The sequence below is a fragment of the Pagrus pagrus genome, assembly GCF_965226575.1.
Source record: "Pagrus pagrus genome assembly, chromosome: 13".
NCBI lineage: Eukaryota > Metazoa > Chordata > Actinopteri > Spariformes > Sparidae > Pagrus > Pagrus pagrus.
In genome coordinates, this window is record NC_140197.1 from 6,885,152 (window position 1) to 6,910,830 (window position 25,679).

Below are 25,679 nucleotides of genomic sequence, written 5' to 3' on the forward strand. Positions count from 1 at the left end.
CTAATTTTGGTGTAAAAATGTTATAATTTATGTGTTATACAAACATTAATGTAAAAACAACATTTTGTGGTTTTAGAAGTAGTAACCTATCCCAGGCTTTAGAGGCTGCTGCTAAAAGCTGTTGACAAACTAAAAGCATGTCCGCGGGATTTCATCACCAGTGGCTGTGAGTACCAAAATGAATTACGGTTTACTGCATAAAGATTTTCATAAAGCAGTTAGATAAATGTAAATCATCACCCATTACAAAATACTGTGGCCAGTTGGAATGTGAATCTTCCAACTTCACATCACAGACTGTACATGTTGGCCCAGGCCTGTCCTGGACCAGCTCTTAGTTATGCTGCTATAGGCCTAGTCCGGGGGACAATGACACACTGAGCTTCTCTCTCCTCCCCTCTCCTCTCCTCTCCATCTGTATACATTATGCCTGTATACATGCCCCATCTCTGCATGTCACTGACTTGCTTCTTCCCCGGAGTCCTTGTGCTTTCTAGTCCTACAGGCTCCCTTGGATCCTGGCCGCGCCCGGGTCGTGGATCGTGGATGCGCCCACTGCTATGGCCCTGCCTGATCGTGGATGCGCCCACTGCTATGGCCCTGCCTGATCGTGGATGCGCCTACTGCTATGGCCCTGCCTGATCGTGGATGCACCTACTGCCATGACCCTGCCTGACACCCACCACTACTGTCGCTAATATTAGTCACATCTCTGTTACATACGTTCCACTACTATTATCGTACTGCATTGCTACATACCATCCTTGCCATTGATCATTACTACTGTTATCACTAGTAATCACATTTCCATGTGCATTTCATCATTATTGCTGTAATACATCTTTGTGTACTTTCACTCCTGTCAACCATCGCTTATAATTGAATACATTGTGATCTCGTTGATCTGCTCTGTACATGCGACATCTATTGCACGTCTGTCCGTCCTGGGAGAGGGATCCCTCCTCTGTGGCTCTCCCTGAGGTTTCTTCCGCATTTTTTCCCTGTTAAAAGGGCCTTTTTTGGGGCAAGTTTTTCCTCACTCGAATCGAGGGTCGAAGGACAGAGGGTGTCGTCTCTGTACAGATTGTAAAGCCCTCTGAGGCAAACTGTGATTTGTGAATTTGGGCTATACAAATAAAATTTGATTTGATTTGATTTGACATGTTGCACTCGATGAAGACCGTCTTTATGCACTTGTGTAAAATACAAGTAATTTACAAGGTTACTAAGTTTAAAACACGGGTTGAAAAAAAGGAAAAAAAAGAAAATCAAAAAATGACGATGAATTGAGGAGTCTCACAGACTACTAAATGAGGTTGCTCCATAGTCTGGTAGTATGGCAGCGGATACTTCTGTATCTTTTGCCGGGTGAACAGATTGAGGCTGGGGTGGGTGTTGTCTTTAAGTATCCTTTGGGCTCTGTGCAAACACCTCACGTCACTGATGTCACTGATGCTCTATAGATGGTACCAATGATGTTCTGGGCGGTTTTGATCACCTGCTGTAGAGCCTTCCTGTCCTGGGACGTGCATGAACCATGCCAGTTTGTGATGTTTCCAGTCATGATGCTTTCTATCGCTCCTCTGTTAGGGTTGACCAGAATATGGCTCCAGAATTTAGCCCTCCTAAGTTTCTGTAGGAAGTAGAGCCTTTTCTGTGCTTTTTTAAACAGGGTGGTGATGTGTGATGACCAAGATAGGTTCTCAGTGATGGTAATTACAAGGAACCTATAACTGTCCACCTGCTCCACCTCTACTCCACTAATATATATAGACTGGATCAAATCAACAAACAGCTCCTTGGTTTTGCTGATGTTGAGCAGTAGATTGTTCTCTGTGCACTCTGCAGGAGTGTTGATTTCCTCCCGATATGAACTCTCAACGTTGTTTATAATGTGGCCGCTGATGGTGGTATCGTCTGCATACCTTACAATAGAGTTCTTTTAATGTCTGGGAGTGCAGTCATGGGTGTACAGTGTGAACAAGGGAGGGCTGAGCACACAGCCCTGGGGGGCTCTGTCTTTGAGCACTAATGTAAAGGAGGTGTGACTGCCAATCTGTACTCTCTGTGGTGTTCTTTTGAGGAAGTCCAGTATCCAGTTGCAGAGTGTTGCACTCAAGCCTTGAGTGTTCAGTCTTCCAATCAGCTTCATGAGTGAGATTGTGTTGAATGCAGGGCTGAAATCAACAAATAGCATTCTGATGTGGCTGTTCTTATTGTTGGTTCTGAAAGCATACTGGTGAGGGTCCAGGCTGGCAGGGATGTTGTCTTTGATGTGCCGGAGAACCAAAACACTTTATCAGGATGGGGATGAGAGCCACAGGGTGGTATCATTAAAGGAATAGTTCACTCTAGAACAAAATTCAGTCATTATCGACTCACCCTCATGCTGATGAGAAATCCGGTTTAGTTTCTTATTCCTCAAAGTGCAGCTGGAGACCCGCTGGGCTACCGTCCTGCAGCAAAAATCCATATAATGGGTGTCAATGGAGCCCGAGACGAAAAGGTCCATAAAACTACACAAAAACTTTGTAATATTTCTCCATACTGCTAGTCCCCTGCAATCCAAGTGTCCTGAAGTGGCGACATCCAGAGTTTACTCGAAACAACGTCATTTAGTACATTTTAGACCAAAAGGCAGTTTTTTTGGCTTTGGATAGAGCCTTCACCTCTTCATTCAAACCAAACCTTCCAGTTGCGAAATGATCTTTCTGTCACCACATCATCATCACATTTGCTGATAAATGATGTCACTGAAGATGTATATTCCTCAAGACTGATGTTGTTATCCTGAGTGGCAGCATCTCTGAGCATTTGTCAGTCTGTGCATTCAAGACGGTCCTGTAGGGCTGGTGTAGCTTTATCTGTCCACACTTTAACTGTTTTAACTGATTGTTTGATCCTCTTTATCAACTGGGATTATGTAGGCAGAAGAAGTAGACAAATATGATCTGATAGGCCAAAGTGAGGAAGTGGAAGGGCTCTGTGGCTGCCAGGAACATTTGTATACACATGTTCCAGAATATTTCTTCCTCTGGTGGGATCTGGGAATCCTGGTGGTACTTAGGTTAAACAGTTCTGAGGTCTGTTTGATTAAAATCACCAGCTACAATATAATTCCTCCGGTTGTTTTGTCATGTTGCTGCTGATGACATTATATAATTCCTGCACTGCATTTTTTTTAGTTTGCATCTGGGGGAATTTACATAGCAACAAAAAACACTGGTGAATCTTAGCATCAGAAATTCAACATCTGATAAACACTGTCCATCTACTCTGACTGTGTTTGAACACCAAGCATTATTTATGTAGACACAGAGCCCTCCTCCTCTCCTCTTACTTGAGTCCTATGTCCTCTCAGCTCTGAACAAGGTCTGCCCATCCAGTGCAATAGCTTGATCCAGTATATTAAGGGTGTACACAGCGCTGTCTGATTTCCAGTTACTGACTGAACTTCAGTGGTACCTAATCCACTTTATTCTCCTGCGTCTGGACATTAGTCAGAAGAAGGCTTGGTAGAGGAACAGCTCTTGGTCCAAGTTGGGTCAGCTTTGCTATAATGCCGCCTCTCTTTCCTCTTTTCCTGAGGCGGTCGCAGCGCTTTCGGTGCCCTTTTGTCATGCTGGTCTGGCTGGCCACTCGGCAGGTGCCGCTGAAGGAAATTCTCTCGCTGTCTGCTGCAGTCAATCCAAACCCTACACTTCTTTTTCGATGTCGATGAGTGCATCTCTATCGTAGGCAAAGCATGCTTCGGTAGAAGGGGGCATAGAAGTGAATTTTTTTTAAAAATATATAAAAAAATGATGTAAGGGTTAAAGAAGCCACTGTCCACCACATCTGCATGCGGCGCCAACCTCATAGCAACGAAAAGTATACTTGATTAACTGATGATAGAAATACATTTTACATCTAAACTTTATAACACATAATGTGGACAGTACAACATAAAGGTAATCAACATGTTGCAATACAGTGTTTAATTTCCTCAATGTCTATCTATTGAGTTTAAATTTGTTTAACTGTGGGCACATGAAAAACCAAAGTAATAGGGTGTACACACAAACACACACACACACTGAGGTTTGCAATCGTATAAGAAATACGTGTGTGTGTGTGTGGGGGGGGGGGTGTTTGGGTTTGGGTTTGTGTGTGTGTGTGTGTGTGTGTGTGCTCTCGTGTGTGGGTGTGTGTGATTGCATATGCTTTTTTAACTCGGACCCACATATTAGAGGACCCAGAGGAGGGTGGGGGATGTGCAGGCATATTTTATGAATTCAGGTAGCTGGATTTTAGGCAATGTGAATGCACACACTGCAGCTGAAATGAAAGTGAAAACAATCGACACTGTGCGTCTGCTTGTGTTGGCCCAGCAGGCTGAATACGGCACACCTGCCTGTGTGACTTATTCCAGATTCATGTGATGGGATGTCACTTAGTGACAGCTGCATTTGTGGTAATGTTGCATTTTGGGTAAAGCAGGCACCAGGTTTTAAAAAGCCGTCCACTGGTCTAACATTTCACTCCTATAACAACGTTGGGTCACACTTTATTTTACAGTACATTAATAAGATGTAACAGGCCGTACTTTGTATCAAATTAGACAAAAACAATAGCCAATAAGACGTAACAAGCCGTACTTTGTATCAAATTAGACAAAAACAATACATCAATAAGACGCAACAAGCCGTACGTTGTATCAAATTCGAAAAAAACAATACGCTAATAAGACGTAACAAGACGTACTTTTTATCAAATAGACTAGAAATAATGTAATGTTAATTAGACAGTAAACAAGAAAAGCTATATTGTAATTAGACACCATATAGCCTACCCAAATTATGCTGTAATCAGAAACCACATATAAAGTCTTATTACTTTAAATATAGGCTACTATACTTAGACACTATTATACCAAATTATACGGTAATTACAAACCAAATCGGAGATCCTAATACACTATTAGATACCATTTTACAAGATCTTAGTCTAATTAGAAATCACACACAATGCCATATCAGATCCAAAATATGCTAGTTAGACGCTATTCTACCCTCACTACCAAATTATGCATTTAATGCTACCAACATCGGCCTATAGCTTAATTAGACGAATTAGCATTAGCTCAGCTATCCTGTTGGGTCAGAAGAACAGAGATGAGGCTGGTCATTTCATTTCTATGTTTATTAATATAAAGAAACGCATTTTGTGTATGGCTTGTTACGTCTTATTTGCGTATTGTTTTTGTCTACCTTGATACAAAGTGTGGCTTGTTACGTCTTATTGGCTATTGTTTTTGTCTAATTTGATACAAAGTACGTCTTATTAATGTACTGTAAAATAAAGTGCGACCCAACGTTGGACTCATTATGAACAGTTTAAAAACTAAATGTCCAAAATCTATACAAATATCTCCCTTTTTATTTCATACATTCTTCTTCCTTTTCTGAACCTGGCGACTACATTATATGCAGCATAGCATTTTTTACTGAAGTATAAAGATAATTTATGTTGAAATGTTATCTTATAAATAAAAATAGAAAGTAAAAAACAACAACAAAACAAACCTGAGCTACTTAAAGGCAACATTATTTCAAGTTGTAATGCTCCCAGTGCTTTTTAGGTCATTCTGTTACCTGAGATGTCTACAGCAACATCCTGTATGTTCCAGGGACACTGTGGCCTCTCTACTCTCCCCAGCTTTCTAGCTGCCTTTTTAAACAACGCATGCAAATGTATTTTTTGAACATGAAAGAGTGAAGTTGGTTTCCTTTGGTCTACTACTCTATTCTCTCTTCTTCCTAATCCGCTTCTTTCATCCTTTCCTTTCATCGCTCTCTCTCTTTCCATCTTCCACTCCATTCATCCGTGTAGTGCTGGCATGTCGTTACATGAACACAGCCATGGATTGTGTGTGTGTGTGTGTGTGTGTAGAGAGAGAGAAAGAGAGAGAGAGAGAGACACTGTGTGTGCAGACGCGCAGCTTGTGAACAGGCAAGGCAGGCAACTGCTTGGGGGCCCGAGTTGCCAGGGGGGCCCCGAGACTCGGGGCCTGAGGGCTGTTTTATGAATGTTTAAAAAATATATTTGTTGCATGCCCCCCTGCCAAAGATCACAATGGAAGAGAGAATTGAAAAAGACGGCTTGCTCTCAACCGACCTCACTGTAAAAATAAAGGTTAAATAAACAACAATGGGCGATTTGCATTGACATCTCGAAACCTCCCGAACGGGGCCCCATGTCAATCAATCCCACCTCACGTTAACCTGTGTGATGTTAACGGACCGCTATGAGGGAAAATGAAGAGGAGTTATCCATCTGGTAGTGAGAAGAGGAAGAAAAAAAAAGAAGATGAAGAAAAAAGAAAGAAAGACAGTGGTAAGTGGAGCAGATAATGACATAAGCATAACATTAACAGTAAATGCTGTTATTGAACAAATGGTGTTAGTTTGTGTAACTAACGGGAGACCGACCTGAGCTAAGTTAGCTCGGTCTCCGACCTGAGCTAAGTTAGCTACACGCTAAGTTAGCTCGGTCTCCCGTTAGTTACACAAAGTAACACCATTTGTTCAATAACAGCACTCTACGTTCTGAAGCTAATGTTAGCTGAGCTAACATTAGCTTCAGAACGTGACCAACTGACGCTAACGCTAGCAATGTTAGCGGCTGTTCAAGTGTCTCCTGGCATTAGTCTAACGTTATGTTTGAAATGTAAAAATGGTAATATTGTTATGTGAATTAATTCACATTCAGTTAGTTTGCAAGCTGAGCTGGACCCGTACTCCATTGGCTGTGACCGACTCGAGTGCGGCTCTGCCTGGCCACTGCCATGGACGCGGTTATGGTCAGCAACAAGTTACAAAAAAAAAAAAATGCAAGTGTCACCTAACGTTAGTTGCTGTCCTGTCCTCCTTGACAGGAAGTAGCAGCACTCTATTAAATTAATAGAGCTAGCAAATTAGCTATTAGGGTAGAAGAAAGTAAATAAGTAAACTTATTATGTTACAGTTTTGAAATGGAGTATTCAGTATTACAATATCAGTATTGAAGCCCCCTTAACAGCTAAATATATATGCAACCGTTTATTATATAAATACTTTTTATTCAGTATTTATTGTACATTTTACTTGTTGTGCCATGCTTGCTGTGTGGACAATGGGTGTTTGTGTAAGTACAACATGTTTGGAGTGATTTGGATTGAAAAACAGCATTTAAGCGATTTAGTTATTCATTGTATTTGTTTATTGTTCTTTACATTTATATATGCACATTTGGAATATAAAAAACTTCGGTTTCATACATCTTTCTTTGGCGTCTACGGAAGCGTATTGCATTCACTTGAGTAATTCTTTTTTTTTGGTTTGTTTTTCGGAGTAATTATTTCTGTTTTTCTGAGCGATTTATTTCTTTGGTCTGTTTTTCTGAATAATTTATTTTTTCGTCTGTTTTTCTGAGTAATTTTTTTGGGTTTGTTTTTCGGAGTAATTATTTCTGTTTTTCTGAGTGATTTATTTCTTTGGTCTGTTTTTCTGAATTATTTATTTTTTGGTCTGTTTTTCTGAATAATTTTTTTTTTTGGTCTGTTTTTCGGAGTAATTTTTTTTTCTGTTATTCAGAGTAATTTTTTCCTGATTTTCTGAATATTTTTCTTTCTGAGTTTAGAGAGCATTGGTAATAATAGACACATTCATTCCTTTATTGAAAGCTCGATAATGGAAACAAACATGACCGACTTCAAATTTTACTTTGATCTGGGTTTAAGACACTGGGAGATAGTCCTGTCTTTAAGTCATATAGATGGTGTTACCATTAGTTTGTCAACTTTAGGCAGGCACCTGAGGACTTTGCGGTTGTTCAGAAGGAAAGCCCATTCAGATCTGCTAGGAGTCACTATAGGTCCATGGGAGTCACTTGCAGGTTGGAGGTTCTCGTGGGAGTTCGAAGTATCGCGATAATTCAGAAAAAAAATGACCATGAAAAACAGAGGCATTTATCAATTTGGACGTGAGCGGAAGCTACGATCAGATCTCACGTCAGGTCTGAGCTCGTGTACGCAAATCTGAGTCTGTGGATTTGCGGTGCAGGACAGCAAAATCTGGCTGAGTCTGAAAATAATTATTAAACAAACCTCAGCTGTCATTAAGCATGAGCAGTCATATTTAGAACAGATCAAAACGGATTCTTAAAACGAATAAAACAAAATAAAAAAAATTTAATTTTAAAAAAAGCCCACGTTTTCACTGATACCACTTTTTTGTAAAATAAAACAATATGATAAGCTAAATAGCCTAACATGACAACTAATTATTGCACATTAAAATTATTGAAATAATAAATACAAGCAGAAATGTGTGTTTGCAAATTAACTCATGGCAAAATTGTGTAATTGTTCTTGTTTTTTTCCGATGGGTGTGACACAACTGGAACAACAATTAAAAGCATCTGGTGAGATAATCATTGTTGCACTGTGGTTGATCAGATGTTTAGTCATTCCCCTATTTAAACAGATGCTTTGACAGTTATCAAATCTTGACGATGGCAGATTTACTTGTTTTGGAGGAACAACATGCGCGTGTCAGACGTGAGCGTGTTTTCAGAGACCGCAGGGATCTCCTCATGGAGAGTGATGCTTGGCTGATTAGTCGCTTTCGGCTCCCAAGGCATGTTCTTATTGATTTATGCAACAATTTAGATGCTCGTTTGAAGAGAGAAACCAGGCGGTCAAATGCCTTACCTGTACCAGTGCAGGTGCTCGCCACGCTGGGGTTTTTGGCCACCGGGACCTTTCAGCGGGAGATCGGGGACAGGGCTGGGGTCTCCCAGCCAACCATCAGCAGGACGATGCCAGCAGTGTTGGCTGCAATAAAGTCCCTCTCCCGAAAGTACATTCGGTTCCCATACAATGATGCCCAGCAATCTATGATTAAAAGGCAATTTTATGAAATTGCTGGGTTTCCAAATGTGGTTGGAGCAATTGATTGCACTCATGTGAGTCTGAAGGCACCATCCATGAATGATTACGCATTCATCAATCGCAAAAACTACCACTCAATAAATGTACAGGTGATTTGTGATGCCAAGCTATCACTTTTAAACGTGGTGGCCAGGTGGCCGGGGGGGACACACGATTCTTTTATATTTCAAAACAGCTGTGCAGAGCACTGCAGAGCCAAAGTCATCTCCTCGGTAAGTAGCTACCCTAGATAAATTGCATTAAACTAAACAAGGTATCAGATGATTAACATTTTGGTATGGTTCTTCTAGGTGACAAGGGTTATCCTAATAATACCTAATAACCCCGCTGGCAAACCCTGCTACAGAGCAGGAACACAGATTCAATAGTGCGCACGCACGCACACGGGTCACAGTGGAGCGCTGCTTTGGGTTGCTGAAGGGCAGGTGGCTCTGTCTCGGACCAGCAGGGGGAACGCTGCTGTATACCCCAGACAAAGTGTGCAATATTATTTTGGCCTGTTCAGTTTTGCACAACATTGCATTAGTGAATGGAGTGCCTTTTGATGTGCCGGCGCAGCCAGATGAGCCAATGCCCATGGAACCGTGGCCAGCACAGCCTCCACTTGGGCTATACGGAGGAGACAGGACCTCATTCATCGCTTTTAGAACGTAAAGTATACCTTAAAGTCTTACAAATGCTCTGCAGTATTTAATCAGTAATGTGATGTATCTCATCTCTCATCTCATTATCTTGTCCGCTTTTCCTGTTCGGGTCGCGGGGTGTTACCGCTTTATCCCCCCTTTCGGGGGGTTGCGGGGCTACTGGGGCCTAATCCAGTTCTCACAGGGCGAAGGCCAGGGTACACCCCTGGATGAGTCGCCAGCCCATCGCAGGGCCCGCTTATGGCAGAGGCTGCCTCGCAAGGTGCCAGCTGCGCATCAGGAGCAATTTCAGGGTTCAGCATCTTGCTCAAGGATGCTTCGGCATGTAGCTCAGTTCCGCCCAGGGGAGCCGGGGTTCGAACAGACCTTCTGGTTGCTGGTCACCTGCTCTACCCACTGAGCTACAGCTGCCCCAATGTGATGTATTCTAGGTGAAATTGGCTAAATGCATACTAAACACAGACAATGGACAACATTTAGTCATTTAAACATTTTATTAAGCCTTTTTTAGAGTTTCATTAATTTCTTTTAATGTGTTATTTATTGCCTCAAGTGCGCCGACAACTGAGGCCAATAAACTGCATATTTCTATTTGTCTCTCCAGGACCTCTGCCGTGATGATGTTTGGCCTTGGCGCAGCACGGAGGGCAGAGGGCACGCGCTCACTCTCGGCAGCAGTGGGATCACTCTGGGGAGGAGACCTGGCCAACATGATGCTGGTGCCTGGCTCTGAAACATTTAAAAATACAATAAAAATGTATACCCATGTAACATGTGTAAGCCTAATTATTTGTAAGAAATGGTGTAAAGTCAGACTTGGAGTCAAGATGGATTTTACAATGCATGGATTTTACAATGCAAGCAAAAGGGGGTTGTTAGTTACCATTCTGGTCTGGTTCTGATGCAAGTGCGTCTGTGTCTCCTCCACCACTTATGCTAGAGATCGACTCGGACCCAATCAACGAGGCAATTTTTTCCTCTGTCCCCGTCAGGATCAGGCTGGAGTCTGGTTGGCCTCCTCCAGTCTGCCTGAAACTGCGCCTAAGTGCAGCAACACGCTTTTTGGTGGCCAGCTTTAAATCCGACCACTTTTTCTTGACCTAAATGTAAAGAATTGTCTTGATCAATTAGCAGGCATAAGCTTTTAGGCTGCAGGTGAATATAAGATACATTTCAATCGTTAGGCATAGGTTAAGTTATCGAGAATTGCATTCAAACCTCAGCCGGAGTACGTTCCTCTACGGCAATGCTATTGACTGCCTCCGTTATCCTCTTCCACACAGCGTTTTTATGAGCTCCTTTAATTCCATTCTTCAGACTGCCAAAAAGCACATCTTTGTTTTGCTCCACCTCGGATGTCAGGATGCCGATCTCCATCTCGGAAAAGTTTCTCTTCTTGCCAGTGTTTCTTCTCTCCATGTTTGACCTCAGTGGGCGAGGCCTCCGAACCAGGAATATTTTAGGGCGTAACATGTTAATGACGATCGAATTCAGCCGCCGCATTTATCAAGACCCGATCATTCGTATGCTGGGATTGGTCATTTACGAATGTTTCAAAAATCATAAGTCATAAGACCAATTCTGCGCTCAGATCTGCACATGTTTTCACGCAAGATTGATAAATGAGGGCCCTAATGTTCGTTAAAGAAAATATCAGTAAAAACATTTCATTTTCACAATTTGTTTTCCTAACCACACTTTTAGATGGTGTTATGTAAAAAAAAAATGTTAATGGAATAGAAATATTTGCATTTGCCAGTGGAATTAGCAATTGCAATTATGGCAAACATAACTTGAATAAATTCCAGAAAGTCTCTAGTTTTTAACCTATTTTACTGAGCAAACCCTAGCACAAACAGAAACACTGCAAAAAAAAGTGAAGCTAAAATACAAGAAATAAACCCTGAATTTGAGGAGAAAGTGACTTAATACAAGTGAAATTATCTGTACATGAGGCAGGATAATTTTATTCAACAAGAAATCTTAAAATAAGTTGGTTCAGTCTAGAAATAAGTAGGTTCTGATAATTGTTCAAAGGTGAAAATGTTGGTTATGAGTTGACATTTTTTTTAGATTAGACTTGCTTCTGGACAGTAATTCATGAAATACACTGAATATAAGCAAATAATTAAATCATGTTTTAGAACACTGAAAGAGAATAACATCACTAATTAAGGGGGAAAATTACTTTTTTTAAATACTTTTATATTTAAATACTTTATACCAGTGAAATGTAATTATGCTGTTACTTGAAACAAGTGTTCTTTGTGAAAAAGAAAGGTGCATGGCTTACACTATAAAAACTCAGCTCTTAAAACCAAGGAAAAAAGCACTAAAATAAGGAAAATATCCCTTAAAATGAGAAAAATTATCTGCCAAAAGCCTAGAGTCAAGTAACTACTAGACTTGCACCAGCACAATAACAAGTGGAATACACAAAAAATAGGCAAATCATTCTTGATTCAAGTTTTGCATTCTTAATTTTAACATATTCTCAGCAAAAACATCTTACAAGAGGACCGGCACATGTCCACAACTGGATTTGAAACCACAACCTTTGGACAAGCAGGTTTCTTCACTAATCACTGCACCACAATCCCAGCTAATAGTTTATGAGTTGGCTCTCATAATAGCAATGTCTATCAAAGGGTCTAACACTTTGAGACCAAAAGATCTTATCAAATATGACATGGATTGCCATGAAACTTTGTGCAGACATTTATGTCCCTCAGAGGACGACATTTGGTTCACATTCACATTCCCCTCAGGATAAATTGCATTAACTTTGGTGATCATCCTTTTTCTCACCTAACACCAACACCAGGTCAAAACTTCAATCCATCCATTACTTTGATTTTTGACCTTTTAAATTAATGGCATTCCCTGTGAGCATGTTAGCCTCACAGATCCATTAGCATGGCTTTACAATGGACATTGAGCAAATATAATTTTTGATGACACGTTTGGCCAATAATAACAAGGTAAATTTAGGTATTTACATTTCTTGAATTACTTCAAAGTTAGCCATCACTTTTATGTGCCCAGTACATCTTCTGATAAAGTTGTCTGAGTCTGAGTCTGATGGTTGTCATTATTGTGTCAACTTTTTTTAATTCAAGACTAAAACTTGAAATTAGATATTTGTCTTAAGACCCCCAAAACAGGTCAGACCATATTTAAATCTTGATATAAGATTGTCTCACTTAGTTAGAAATATAGTGTTTGAAATGTGCTTAAAATAAGTCTTCTAGACTTCTAGACTCTTCTAGTGGACATTTTCTTTGTATTGAGTTAAAAATTACTCATGGACAAAAATGCTTGTCATGACGAGGCAAGTGACATTTACCTGGAAGGATCTTCCTTTGAGAGCAGTAGATTATCTATTTATACTCAAATATATGATTATTTCACTCGTTTTTGCACTGTATGTAGCTTGTTTTACCAAGTCAAAATTTCCTGACCAATTAAGGCATAAAACAAATATTCATAATCAGTTTAAGACTATACCATGGATCCTGAGTTAGAAACAATTGGAGAGAAAAATAACATCAGATTAGCAAGCACAGGACTTTTTGCAGTGAACTCTACAGGAGAAAAGGGACTAACCCCTAGATTCCAAATAATAAAAAAAATAAAATATGAAGTTCATCTGATGATGTTGTTACCTGTTTTGTTTGAGAACCAGCTGCTCCAAACAGCTGCTCCAAGTATAAAGTAAGTAAGTAACATGTTTTCATAATCATTAGGAAATGACGGCCCTGTGTTTGCTGACATGCAGAGGAGAGGGAAAAAGTTGTGTGCAACCTGCACTCCCACTCTTTGGTGTATTAAATAATTTCCTAAAACAGCTGCCAGCTGTAGTTTTTAGAAAATGTTACAGAGCTCTATGACACAAAGAAATAAATTGCATGAGGCTTTGGATAACAGAAAATACTTGTTGGTTTGGATCTTTTCGTGAGATTGTTGACAAAAAGAACATTAAAAATACCAACAGCCTTATGCCTTTATGGCTTTAATGAGTTGATCATATTAGTAATGGTTACAACTGGAAACAGTCATAGAAAGCATGTTTCAAATCACTTACCCTATTGTAGAACAAGTCAGTAATGTGTGCAACTGAACTTGAAATATTTGTTAACTTCATATGACACATTTGACATTTTTTCCTTTTCATTAATGATCAGAATATATTGAAAGTGTGGATGACAGTTTGTGTATTCAGTTAAGAGGTAAGGCTGAAACGTAAGGAAAAGAAAAGAAAAGAAATCCTAAAAAGAAAGATAGTGCGCACAGACCTTCTTTCTAGTTTTTCTGCAAATTGTAACAGACACTATATTCCTGTCTCTTGTTCCGTGCTCTCGCTCTGTCTCTCCACAGGTCTGTCGATAGTACTTTTAATCCACTCTTTGAACAAGAGCTGACTCTCAACAAGGGCTCACTTTCCCGTACAACAACACACAGCTCTGTGAAAGCATACACAGCCCACTTGTAGTGAAGAGACTGATTGAAAAGCCACTTGTTCCTGAATCGGCTAGCATGCTGTGCTGAATAGTTTAAGGACGGGAAAAAAAACATACTAAAAATGCCCTTTATTTAGATGCTACATCAAAACACCACAAAAACAGAGAATCAGCAAAATAGGGGAGCAATCAAAGTAAAAAAGGTAATTAGCGAAGGTCTCTTGCCTAACCCTAATGTGCATAAAGCCACCCAAATGAAGTCAAGCTGCTGTTGTGAAATACCCCTATCTTTTTAACGAATTTGAAAAATAAAAACAGTGATCTGTAAATCTTTACAAATCCAGATGTAAAAGTCTAACAACAGCATAGCCGTCATTGCTAAAAAACAAAAATTGAGATTTGGAGAGTCATTATGCGGACTATGCGGGTGCATAGGAGGTTCCAAGCAAGCCAACTACTACCAATCAAGGAGAGGAGAGGCAAGTTGAGTTGAGCCGGTACTGGTCATTCACGTTAGTGAGGAGAATGACAGTGGAATTAACATGGCATCAAAATGAACATATTCATCTGGTTCAGAAAAGAGAAAAAAGAAGAAAACAGATGAAAAAAACGCTCACAGGATAAAGATAAGGGTTTTTTCATGATGTGGGGTGGAGGGGATAATTTTAATGCCATTTTTTAGCTATCTTAAGTGTTTGCTTTAGGAAAGGGCTAAAATGAAATTGATATGTCACATGTGAATGCCATGGGACTGATTGACTGAAGTGACACCCGTTTTGGTGAATTATAGCAGGTCCAGCGCATTGGCATTACATTTGGGAGGGAAGGTGTGTTGTTACACAGATGTCTGTTATGTCTGCTATATCCTCGTCCAGTGGGAGCTGCTTGTCCGTCATAGACCTCCTATGCTGTTAAATATTAGCCATGTAACATTACTTTAGGATTATTTTATGATTAATTTATCAATTTTAGTGTGTCCTCAGTTTATAGGTCTCTAATGTGAAGTGTGCTAAACAACACCGATACATATTAGGCCTATTGTGGATTATTTTGGACTATTGTGGCAGTGGATTATTGCTCTGAGTAGATTATTGTTAACTCTACTGAGTTAGTTGCAGTCTTTCTTTACCACATGTATTAGAATATTTATTGTGACAATATAATTTGAACAAATATACCTACATTCCTACAGTTTAGTTATGTTTTTGATGTATTACTTTGTTTTATTCAAAAGAATCATAATAACACCAATTAAAGTAAATTTAAAGTAAACTATGCTATATATGACCGTTAGTTCTGCCCACAGAATATAGGTTAAGACCATATCATTAGTTAGGCACAAGTAGTCCACTTTGTACCCTGCAAAATATACACAAAAGTATTAATAGTCATTTATCTTCAATGTGTCGAAAACTGCTTAAAAGTGACAACTTTGAAATTGGGTGCATGCTTTAAAGGGACACTGTACTGTATATTGCAATGTTTAATATAAAAACAGATTATTGATTTCTGCATTAGTGCAACATAACTCAATTATATAGTATGAATATTAGCTCATCAAGACCTACCTAAGGTCATCCATGGGACAGGATCGCCTCACTGGTCTTGCAATAGTCAGCATCAATTATGAGATAGGCAAGCAGCTCTCATATGATGACATAATTGATGACTTTGCTTCTACAAAAGCCAGGAAGCAGAAGTTTTAAGGAGGGGCTTAGGGTAGATCAGATTAAAACATAAGACTCTGATGATACAGATAATGGTCACAAAGTGGTGTGATCATGTTATATAGTTCTATATGGTTCCTTTAAAACTACAACATAAGTATTCTTTTTATTGTGTTGTGTTGTCATTGTTACACTTTAAAATATATGCCGGTTTATTGTGTTGGTCCTGAAGGGCTTGTGTTACATGTGAAAGGTTCCTTACTACCTCAATAGTGGTATTATTCTTGCTAGTTTTTAGCTTTTATTGTTTGCATATTAATATGGATGCTGGCTCATTGTGTTTTTATTCTAAGTAATAGCCTAATTTATTTTCTGTCCAACTTTAATTATTTATTTATTTATTATAGTTTTGGGTTTGTGTTTATTTGAATATATATATATATATATATATATATATATATATATATATATATATATATATATATATGTTTAAGAACCTTCTTTTTACAATTTAAAATAAACATTTTTGAGGAACACTGCATCAGTTTCATTTATCGACATATAGAGGATCCCGATTGTTTACCTTGTATTATCATTTTCTATCAGTTCAACTTGCTTGGGTGGGTCAACTTAAGATTTTTGATTTAAATTTGAGAGAGGTTTTCACGACTCTAGCATGTTTTCCTCTAAAAATGTAATAGATTGTTGCATCTTTGTGGATCACCTAAAAGGGTTAGGAATCTATCCATCGTAGTTTGACAAAATAGAGGCCCCCAAACAGCATCTTGCATAGGGCCACCAAAAAGACAGAAACGACCCTGATTACACTCCCATCATAAAGATAATAATAATTATGGTTATTATAAGACAGAGCCTGAAGATTAAGCAATAATTCAGGTGCCATCTTAAAGGACCACACCAGCCCAGTAAATCTTACATGCTTACGACTTCAAGTACTGAGAACCATTTAACAATTCATGCAAGTGAATGTAATTTTTAAACGTGTTTTTCCTATTTCCCAGGGGCCCATTGGTTTCAGATATTATGGTTAATTTTTTAAATAGCCTATATACTACTCAGCTCAACATAGCTTACACATAATACATTCCTGCACTGGTTTTCTTTAAAGTTACCTAATTTTAGAGTTTTCAATTATATTAAAACCAAGTAAATCCGAAAAAAGTCGTAAGCCTTTGGTGGCTCCAGAGGAAGCATGTTATCTGATGAACTGCCTGATGTCACTCAGTTGTTTGATTACATTGTGGGTAATATAGATAGCAGTTCACTGTATTTGCTTCCTATAACACTGTTGGACTCATTATGGACAGTTGGACAAACAAATGAATAACATTAATACAGCAGAAACAAAGATATTGCCTTTTTATTCCAAACATTCTTCTTCCTTTATAAAACCTGGCTCTTACCTTACCCACAATGCAACTTAATGACATCACTGAAGGCAATTTATCAGACTACATACAGCTTCCTCTGAAGCCACAAAAGGCCTTATACTATTTTCTTTCAAAAATGTAGTTGCACTGCCCAAGACCTGTAAACACACTTTAATGTGTCAAATTGGTGGAGAGACCCTTGAAGTGGTGCATACCCTCAAACAAATAAAATTACAATGAATCAAATGAGCACTGATCACTAATATATCAGAGAAGTCACACTTCTTCTCGAGGAGTGTTTGGTCTTTTCTTTGCTGTTGGCTGAGAGCATCTACCCAGAATTGATTTTGCCAACATTCATACACACCAACACATGAGCAGGGAAACATATCGTGTACATCATTAAAGATTGCATGCATGGACTGTGTGCGCATAATGAATCCAGCCTATCACACATTTCTGTCCTAGACTGAGCACTTTGAAAAAGAAAAACATGTAATGCATGTTTCAAATAAATAAAAAAAAAACATAGAAAGGTGAATTAAAATGTATACCAAAAAATAATTACTGTGCAAGGCTTTCTGAAAATACACACACGCACACACACACACACACACACACACACACACTCACTCATGTGCGCGCACACATCAAAACACACACACATGAAACACACATGAAATCCCCAAATGCCTTCAGATATATTCAAAATGTCTTACATGGCCCGACTATATATAGCTTCAAAGACCCAAATTCCCTATGTAGCCCAGACACACACACACACACACACACACACACACACACACACACACACACACAAAGCTCTGGCATAACATGGCAACAAATTAACAGAATCTGGAATACTCTAACTGCAATCTGAAAACAAAAGCTCTCTCTCACACACACACACACCCATGCTCTCACTGCATGTAGCAATGGATGAAAAGCTGGATAAAGGAATGAGACTAACAGAAGAAAGTTGTTTAATGACAAATTGTCAGATTGCAGAAGCCATTTTCTCGTCATTTAGCACTTTCATCCTGTAGCACCGTGAAACTATTCCTCTGCTTCAGGATTTTACTCGGTCACACTTTTACTTCGCCTTACATTCTCTTTCTCTCTCTCTCTGCTCTCAAGACGCAGCAGCAGAAGGCCCACGATGATGATGTACTGGGAAAACTGGGTCATAAAAACACATGACACGCTGCTCAAATCCCTACTGTCTGACTATAAACACTGTATAATATCAATAAAAAGTTGAATTTATTGCAAGATGAAAGCAACAGCTTTTAAGATGTGTTTTAATTTACTGTTTGTGCATGAGGAAGCTCCTGTTATTGTCTTATTGTCACCATTTATTCATGGGGTTTGCATTTGTACATGTGGGTGAGGGGGAAATTTTTGTTAATGAATGTTAATGCAATTTAAAAATGATTTAATCCAGTACTTGTGCTTGTCTGCACATATTACCGACTTGTATCTTGTATTTATATTTAAAAGACACACATGTTTTGCATGTGCCCAAATACATATATATACACTCACCGGCCACTTTATTAGGTACACCTTGCTAGTACCGGGTTGGACCCCCTTTTGCCTTCAGAACTGCTTTAATCCTTCGTGGCATAGATTCAACAAGGTACTGGAAACATTCCTCAGAGAGTTTGGTCCATATTGACATGATAGCATCACGCAGTTGCTGCAGATTTGTCGGCTGCACATCCATGATGCGAATCTCCCGTTCCACCACATCCCAAAGGTGCTCTATTGGATTGAGATCTGGTGACTGTGGAGGCCATTTGAGTACAGTGAACTCATTGTCATGTTCAAGAAACCAGTCTGAGATGATTCGCGCTTTATGACATGGCTCGTTATCCTGCTGGAGGTAGCCATCAGAAGATGGGTACACTGTGGTCATAAAGGGATGGACATGGTCAGCAACAATACTCAGGTAGGCTGTGGCGTTGACACGATGCTCAATGGGTACTAATGGGCCCAAAGTGTGCCAAGAAAATATCCCCCACACCATTACACCACCACCACCAGCCTGAACCGTTGATACAAGGCAGGATGGATCCATGCTTTCATGTTGTTGACGCCAAATTCTGACCCTACCGTCCGAATGTCGCAGCAGAAATCGAGACTCATCAGACCAGGCAACGTTTTTCCAATCTTCTATTGTCCAATTTTGCTGAGCCTGTGCGAATTGTGGCCTCAGTTTCCTTTTCTTAGCTGACAGGAGTGGCACCCGGTGTGGTCTTCTGCTGCTGTAGCCCATCCGCCTCAAGGTTCGACGTGTTGTGCGTTCAGAGATGCTCTTCTGCATACCTCGGTTGTAACAAGTGGTTATTTGAGTTACTGTTGCCTTTCTATCAGCTCGAACCAGTCTGGCCACTCTCCTCTGACCTCTGGCATCAACAAGGAATTTGCGCCCACAGAACTGCCGCTCACTGGATATTTTCTCTTTTTCGGACCATTCTCTGTAAACCCTAGAGATGGTTGTGCGTGAAAATCCCAGTAGATCAGCAGTTTCTGAAATACTCAGACCAGCCCGTCTGGCACCAACAACCATGCCACGTTCAAAGTCACTTAAATCACCTTTCTTCCCCATTTTGATGCTCGGTTTGAACTGCAGCAGATCGTCTTGACCATATCTACATGCCTAAATGCATTGAGTTGCTGCCATGTGATTGGCTGATTAGAAATTTGCGTTAACGAGCAGTTGGACAGGTGTACCTAATAAAGTGGCCAGTGAGTGTATATATATGTATATATATATATATATATATATATTTGTGTTGTATAGATTGTTCTGTAAATAGCAATTATTACTCTCCTCCTGGCTTTCATTCATCCAACACCTCCACCAAAAGGGAAAGAAACAGAAAGAAGCTTAAGCCACACTCAATCCTGTTTTAACACAAAACACTGATATGGATCCATTGTTACACACACAGTTACTGTTTTGCAACAGATAACCCCATGTAGAAGCATATGTCTACAGTGTATGCATATACAACTCAAATAAAAAAAGGAATGGAAAATAATATACAAACAACAATAATAAAGGAGAAAAACAATAAAGTTGTGGCTTAAGGCCACATTTCTATTTATTGTGTTGTTAACCAAAATCTGCCCAATATGTGAATTAAACATCTGTCACATCATTTTTTTATTACACCACATAATGGTACCAACCGGTGTCTTGGTGGGTTTTTTTTTCTTCATTGCAGTACATGAAATTACCCTGTTAGAGCAAATAAAGTAACCAAGAAAATGTCTAATGTCAAATTACTATAACATGTGTTACTGTACTGGCAGTCATCCCAGCCCAGGCAGTGCAGATGTAAATAGGCATCATTTTGTACTGGTGTTTATATGTAACAGGACAGAGTCCCTGTTAAAAGTCTGATACCGTATGGAGCACACAGTGATGGATGTGTGACAGTGTAGCACCATCTACTGGGACTTATCACAGCTCATGATTGATCTGTGGGTTGTGTAATGATAGAGGAACATGAGGTCAATGTACAGCAGCAATGGCAACAGCCTTCAGAGTTTTAACACTGCTCTTGAAGAAATTATCATCTTTCCATTCAGCAGCTTCTTTTTTCAGAGGAAAGCTACATTTATCTTAATTCTTGAGACCAACACATGCAAACATGCTAAAAATGTTAACCTTAACCTCATTAACGCGTCAGTGAGACAAACAAACAAAATGTGAAGAAGAAAAAATGGTTTCTTTCTCTGATAGAACATCATTATTCTAAATGTCCACTTATTACAGTCATTATAGTCAGTTATGTTAAAGCCTTTGTGTAACAGCAGAGTGAATCATTGCCTTAATAGTTCACAACATTCCTAATTCACGTGCTTCATGTGCTAGTGTCTTTGCAATTTGCGTTGCATGCTACTGTACATACAGTTGCTCTGAACAAATATGATCTAACAGTAAAATCATTCAATAATGCCATTTGTATCAGATTTGATTCATGAGTTTCTGAGACCTCTACATAACCAAAAACATCAATGAATACCTTACAAATCTATTTTCGTACAATACATTTGTGGATTTTTAGTGCAATACAGGAATTGCAGACCTATACCAAATTCAAGATGGCTGCCTCCTTGTTGCAACTTCCATTATTTACCAAGCTAGCCATTTTGCTATATATAATTTTTCCAACAGTTACAGTATTTCAAAATGAACTTTTGCTTAGTTGAAGCAGAATTTGATAACTACAAATTGTGTACTTTATTTTGTCATTGGATCATGTTAACATGTATGAATGAATTATAATAAACCAAGTATTTTAGGTTGCGTATTTTTTCTGAACATCCCTCAATCATCATTGTTTTGCATTTAAATGTTAAATTAGTTTAAATCTCACACACTCTTTATACAATTTGCCCAACTAAAAAATGAAATTGTGTCTTTAGTTTAATGCTTACAACACTCTGTGTGATAGTTGTGGAAATACCAGATCCTCGATAGAAATCCGCGAATGAAAAATTAAAAAGTGAAAGGAAAGGAGTAAGGTGGAGGGTAGTAGAATTTGACACAGTATAGTGCAAAAATTGAAGCAAAGTGACACAACACAACCAAAACACAGCTATAAGTCAGAGTTATAAAACTATTATGAAGATATAATAAGTGAAGGAAGGTAAAGAATAAGTTGAAAAACTATACTACACAATAATTTGACAATAGAAAGCTATAATCCAGTAAGTCAGTGTACATAAATGTTTTATTTGTTTGTAGAATTACTTGTATCAGATATTTTGTCAATGCACTTTGTAAACTTTGATTTTGTTGTCCTGTTCTGTACATACGACATCTATTGCATGTCTGCCCATCCTGGGAGAGGGATCCCTCCTTTGTGATTGTTCCTGAGATTTCATCCTCTCTCCTTACTCTTTTCCTCACTTGAATTGAAGGTCTAAGGACAGAGGATGGCGTTTACTTTTATGGATTGTAGAGCGAATGAGGCAATGCGATTTTGATTTTGGGCTATATAAATAACATTGATTTGATTTTGATTTGTTTGTTTGCTTATATTCCTGGGGATGGTGGGATTGTGATTACCATTGCATATAATAAGTGTATATCAATGAGTATCCCTTATGAGCCCAAGTGTAGCCTGAGAACCTCTGGATCTTGGAATCTCTAAGAGGGACCCACCAGAGTGAAAACCAGGGGTGACAGACTGCCAGAGGAGATCAGGCAAGCCACATCCCTGTCCTCTTTTAAATCTCTTTTAAAAAACATGCTTTTTTAAATGTTCTTTTACCTGATTAATTCCTTTGTTTTATGATGTCTTATCATATCTTCTTTGATTATTCTTATTTTTATATGAATGTTTTTATTCATTGTCATTTTATTGGTTTCTTTTTTTATTGCTATGAAGCACTTCGAAACTATGTTTTTAAAGGTGCTATACAAATAAAGTTTATTATTATTACTATGCTGGAGTGAAGTAAGCTATAATGAAACACAAATAAATGAGTTAATAAATAAATACATACATACATACAAATACAATAGATCAATATCCATGACCCATGTTTATTACTGTATATACTGTATGTGTACATGTATCTATACAACATAAACTTAGTTTAAAGTTGTAAAATATAAGTAAGAAAAACAAACTATAATTCAATAGATGAATGAACAGGGAATAAATCCCAGAGCTGAGCTGAATTAAAAGCAAAAAATTATGATGGCAGGATTCTTTCAGACCTCTTTTGTGAAATATGTCCAAGTCCAGTGAAAGTTATAATGAAAAGGGCACTTTTCATTCAATATTAACTAAAAGTAGTTAAATTTGGCACACAAATCAAATTAAAATGTGGCCAGTCTGAAATTTGATTTTTCACTTATGGTTGCAATTTTCTTCTTTACCATAAATTAAAACATGTGATTTGTTATGCTTCAAAAAATATATTTAAACATGAAAATATTTCTTATTAACATTGACAGCTGAAGGCTTCCCTATGTGAAAATTAAAGTTATTAAAATTCTCACCCAAGTATTAATCTTAAAATAGTTTAATCTAACCATACACTAGCAAAATCGCCAGTTCTATGAGTCTTACCAGCAACCAGAAACCCGTTAACACTCCCAAACTGATTGGACAACAATCTAGACAACAGCTTATTCAACGTTATGATGTTTTCTTATGCTGTTCGCTACATTAGAAACATTGCAGTAAAACAGGCCAATCTTTTCAATTATAATCACGTGAGATAAAAACAAAATGCAATTTCCATACTTCAGACTTATTTTTAGAAAATGTGGCACAAACTCTTAGCATGTTACAAAACGTTTTGTATCATAGGATATAAATGAAAAACTAGAGCAGGACAGTCCTGATCCAGTGCCTCTCTAACAAACAAATAACAACACCACTGGACCGTTCTGGAAGCAAACTTCCACCTGGTTCATCTGTATAGATTGAGAGGAAAAAGCCCCAGTATCTAGCTGTACACAGTCCAGCATGACAGCAGAACAAGGAGGGCTGATGCTTCCCAAACTGGCACAAACTGACACTACGCATTTACAGTTGCTAGATGTCCACACACTCTTTGTTTCTCTGATTCTGCCCTGCAAGGGAGAGCATGCAGTTTTTCGGTTCCACTCCACTTCCCATGTCCAGTAGCAGCAGCCAATGGCATGTACACAAGATGTAAATTCATGTCTACAAAAGCTCACACACATGCACAGACACACACTCACCTGCTGTAAATACATGAAGGTGAGGGCGGCACAGGACAGCTGAGGACAGGCATCAACATTGGGCAATGCCACGCATGTTCCTCCAGGATGCTGCATGTTCCCTCCTCAATCTGACAACACAAACCCCCTCAACCCCGACAATACACAACCTTGTTCTTAACGGTGAGGTACAGAGAGAGGCAGGATGACCAGAGAGAGAGGAGAAAGAGAGAGAGAGAGAGAGAGAAATAAAGAAAAGAAAGAAAGAAGAAAAGAGAAAGAAAGAACGATTGGTAGAGAGTGAGAAGAGAGATGAAGCTTCAAGAAGCAGCAGCCGGTCCCATACGATAGAGACCAGTGTTTTCTGCTTGCAGGAAGGCGGGACGAGCACAGAGAGAGAGAGAGAGATACAGAGAGAGAGAGAGAGAGAGAGAGAGCACTCTGCTGCAGTGTGTGTGACTCAGAGTGTGAGAGAGAGTCAGTGTGAGTCTGACTCAGTATGTATGTGTGTGTGCGTGTTTGTGTTTGTGCGTTTGTGTGTGTGTACATGGAGGCAAGCCAGCAGTCAGTGTGACTGCGATCGCTGGAGCGTGAGGGAGGGAGAAAATTGTCTCTGTGTGTGTTTCTAATGTGGTGTTTGTGTGTGTGTGTGTGTGTGTGTCTGTGTGTCTGTGTGTCTGTGTGTTTGTGTGTGTAAGAGAGAAAGGGAGAGAGGGAAAGATTGAGTCCGGCTCTGTGTAGGTGCATGTGCGGTTTCTTGCAAAAAATGCTGATCTCTCTCTCTCCCTCTCCTCCCTCTCTCTCTCATTTTTTGATGAATTGAAGTGCTCTGACATGTGTTACTGGAGGCGATTGAGGATGCTGACTGCAGCTACAATGCAACCCTCCCCCCCTCTCTCTTTCTCTCTCTCTCCCTCCACCCTCTCTCTTTCACCCCTCCTCCCTCTCTTTCTCTCTGAAGTGCCATCATTTTATGGCAAAACTTTTTGAGTCATGCAAAATACCAAACTGAAAAAAAAAACAGTTCAGCTTGTCTCTACATGATATAAAAATAAAATGATGTTACTATAAATAGAACATGCTAATTGTATTCATTGATGAATAGACAGGCTCCAGGGGTTGATCATTTTCAGATCTTGTTTAAACATGAAAAGATTCAGATAAAATGTTGCAGATTGTTGTTGTTTTTGACTCAAACAGAAGTGGCAGTTAGTTCTATAAAAACAAATGACCCACTTAGCACACATTTAGTATTAATGGTGCAGTATGTATCATGATCTGTCAGATTCTGTGGTGGATATTTGGTGCTTGGTGTTTGTTTCTTTTTCTGTTGTGCTTGCAGAGGTGCATTGAGAGGCTGGGCGGAGCTTCCCATTCATTGGAGACACATGCTCACCTGCAGCAAGTTGACAATCAGCTCCTGCTGATAAGCCCTGCTTTCCACGCTACCTGCTGCCAGATGATTTCATCAGTTGGATGTGTGTTCACCTGCACTCCAACTACCAGTGTTTCCAGCTCCAGCCGTCCAGCTCTTCACTCCTCTGATGCCAACAGCCTTATCCTGTGCTCACCGGAGTCTCAAATCGCCACGCTACCACCAGTGCCGCCGTGAGCTACCACACCTCCACCTTCACACTCCCAGACGGGGACACCGTCTGGGACTCTCTACACCTTTACCTGCAAAAACCCTTGTGAAGTCAATACATTTCCTTATACCCTACTTCCTGCCTCTTTGTCCACTTTTGGGTCTACACTCCACCAACCGAGCATAACAGTATGACTTCATGTTTTTTTTCAAAAATCACTAGAATGACACTCAGTAGAGTGC

At 39.3% G+C, this 25,679-nt stretch overlaps 1 protein-coding gene across 5 annotated transcripts in view; it reads right to left on the reverse strand.

Annotated features, from left to right (window-relative positions):
* rbfox1 (RNA binding fox-1 homolog 1) overlaps positions 1-24,230 on the reverse strand; it is a 433,204-nt gene extending 408,974 nt beyond the window's left edge. For all 5 annotated transcript variants that reach the window (XR_014623865.1, XM_084370875.1, XM_084370874.1 and 2 more), the window contains exon 1: positions 23,873-24,230. Coding sequence is in view for 4 of the 5 variants with exons in the window: in XM_084370875.1 (XP_084227001.1) it covers positions 23,873-23,968 (96 nt within the window). In the remaining variant the exon portion in view is untranslated. The remainder of the gene's footprint in view (positions 1-23,872) is intronic.
* Positions 24,231-25,679: the final 1,449 nt, after the last annotated feature.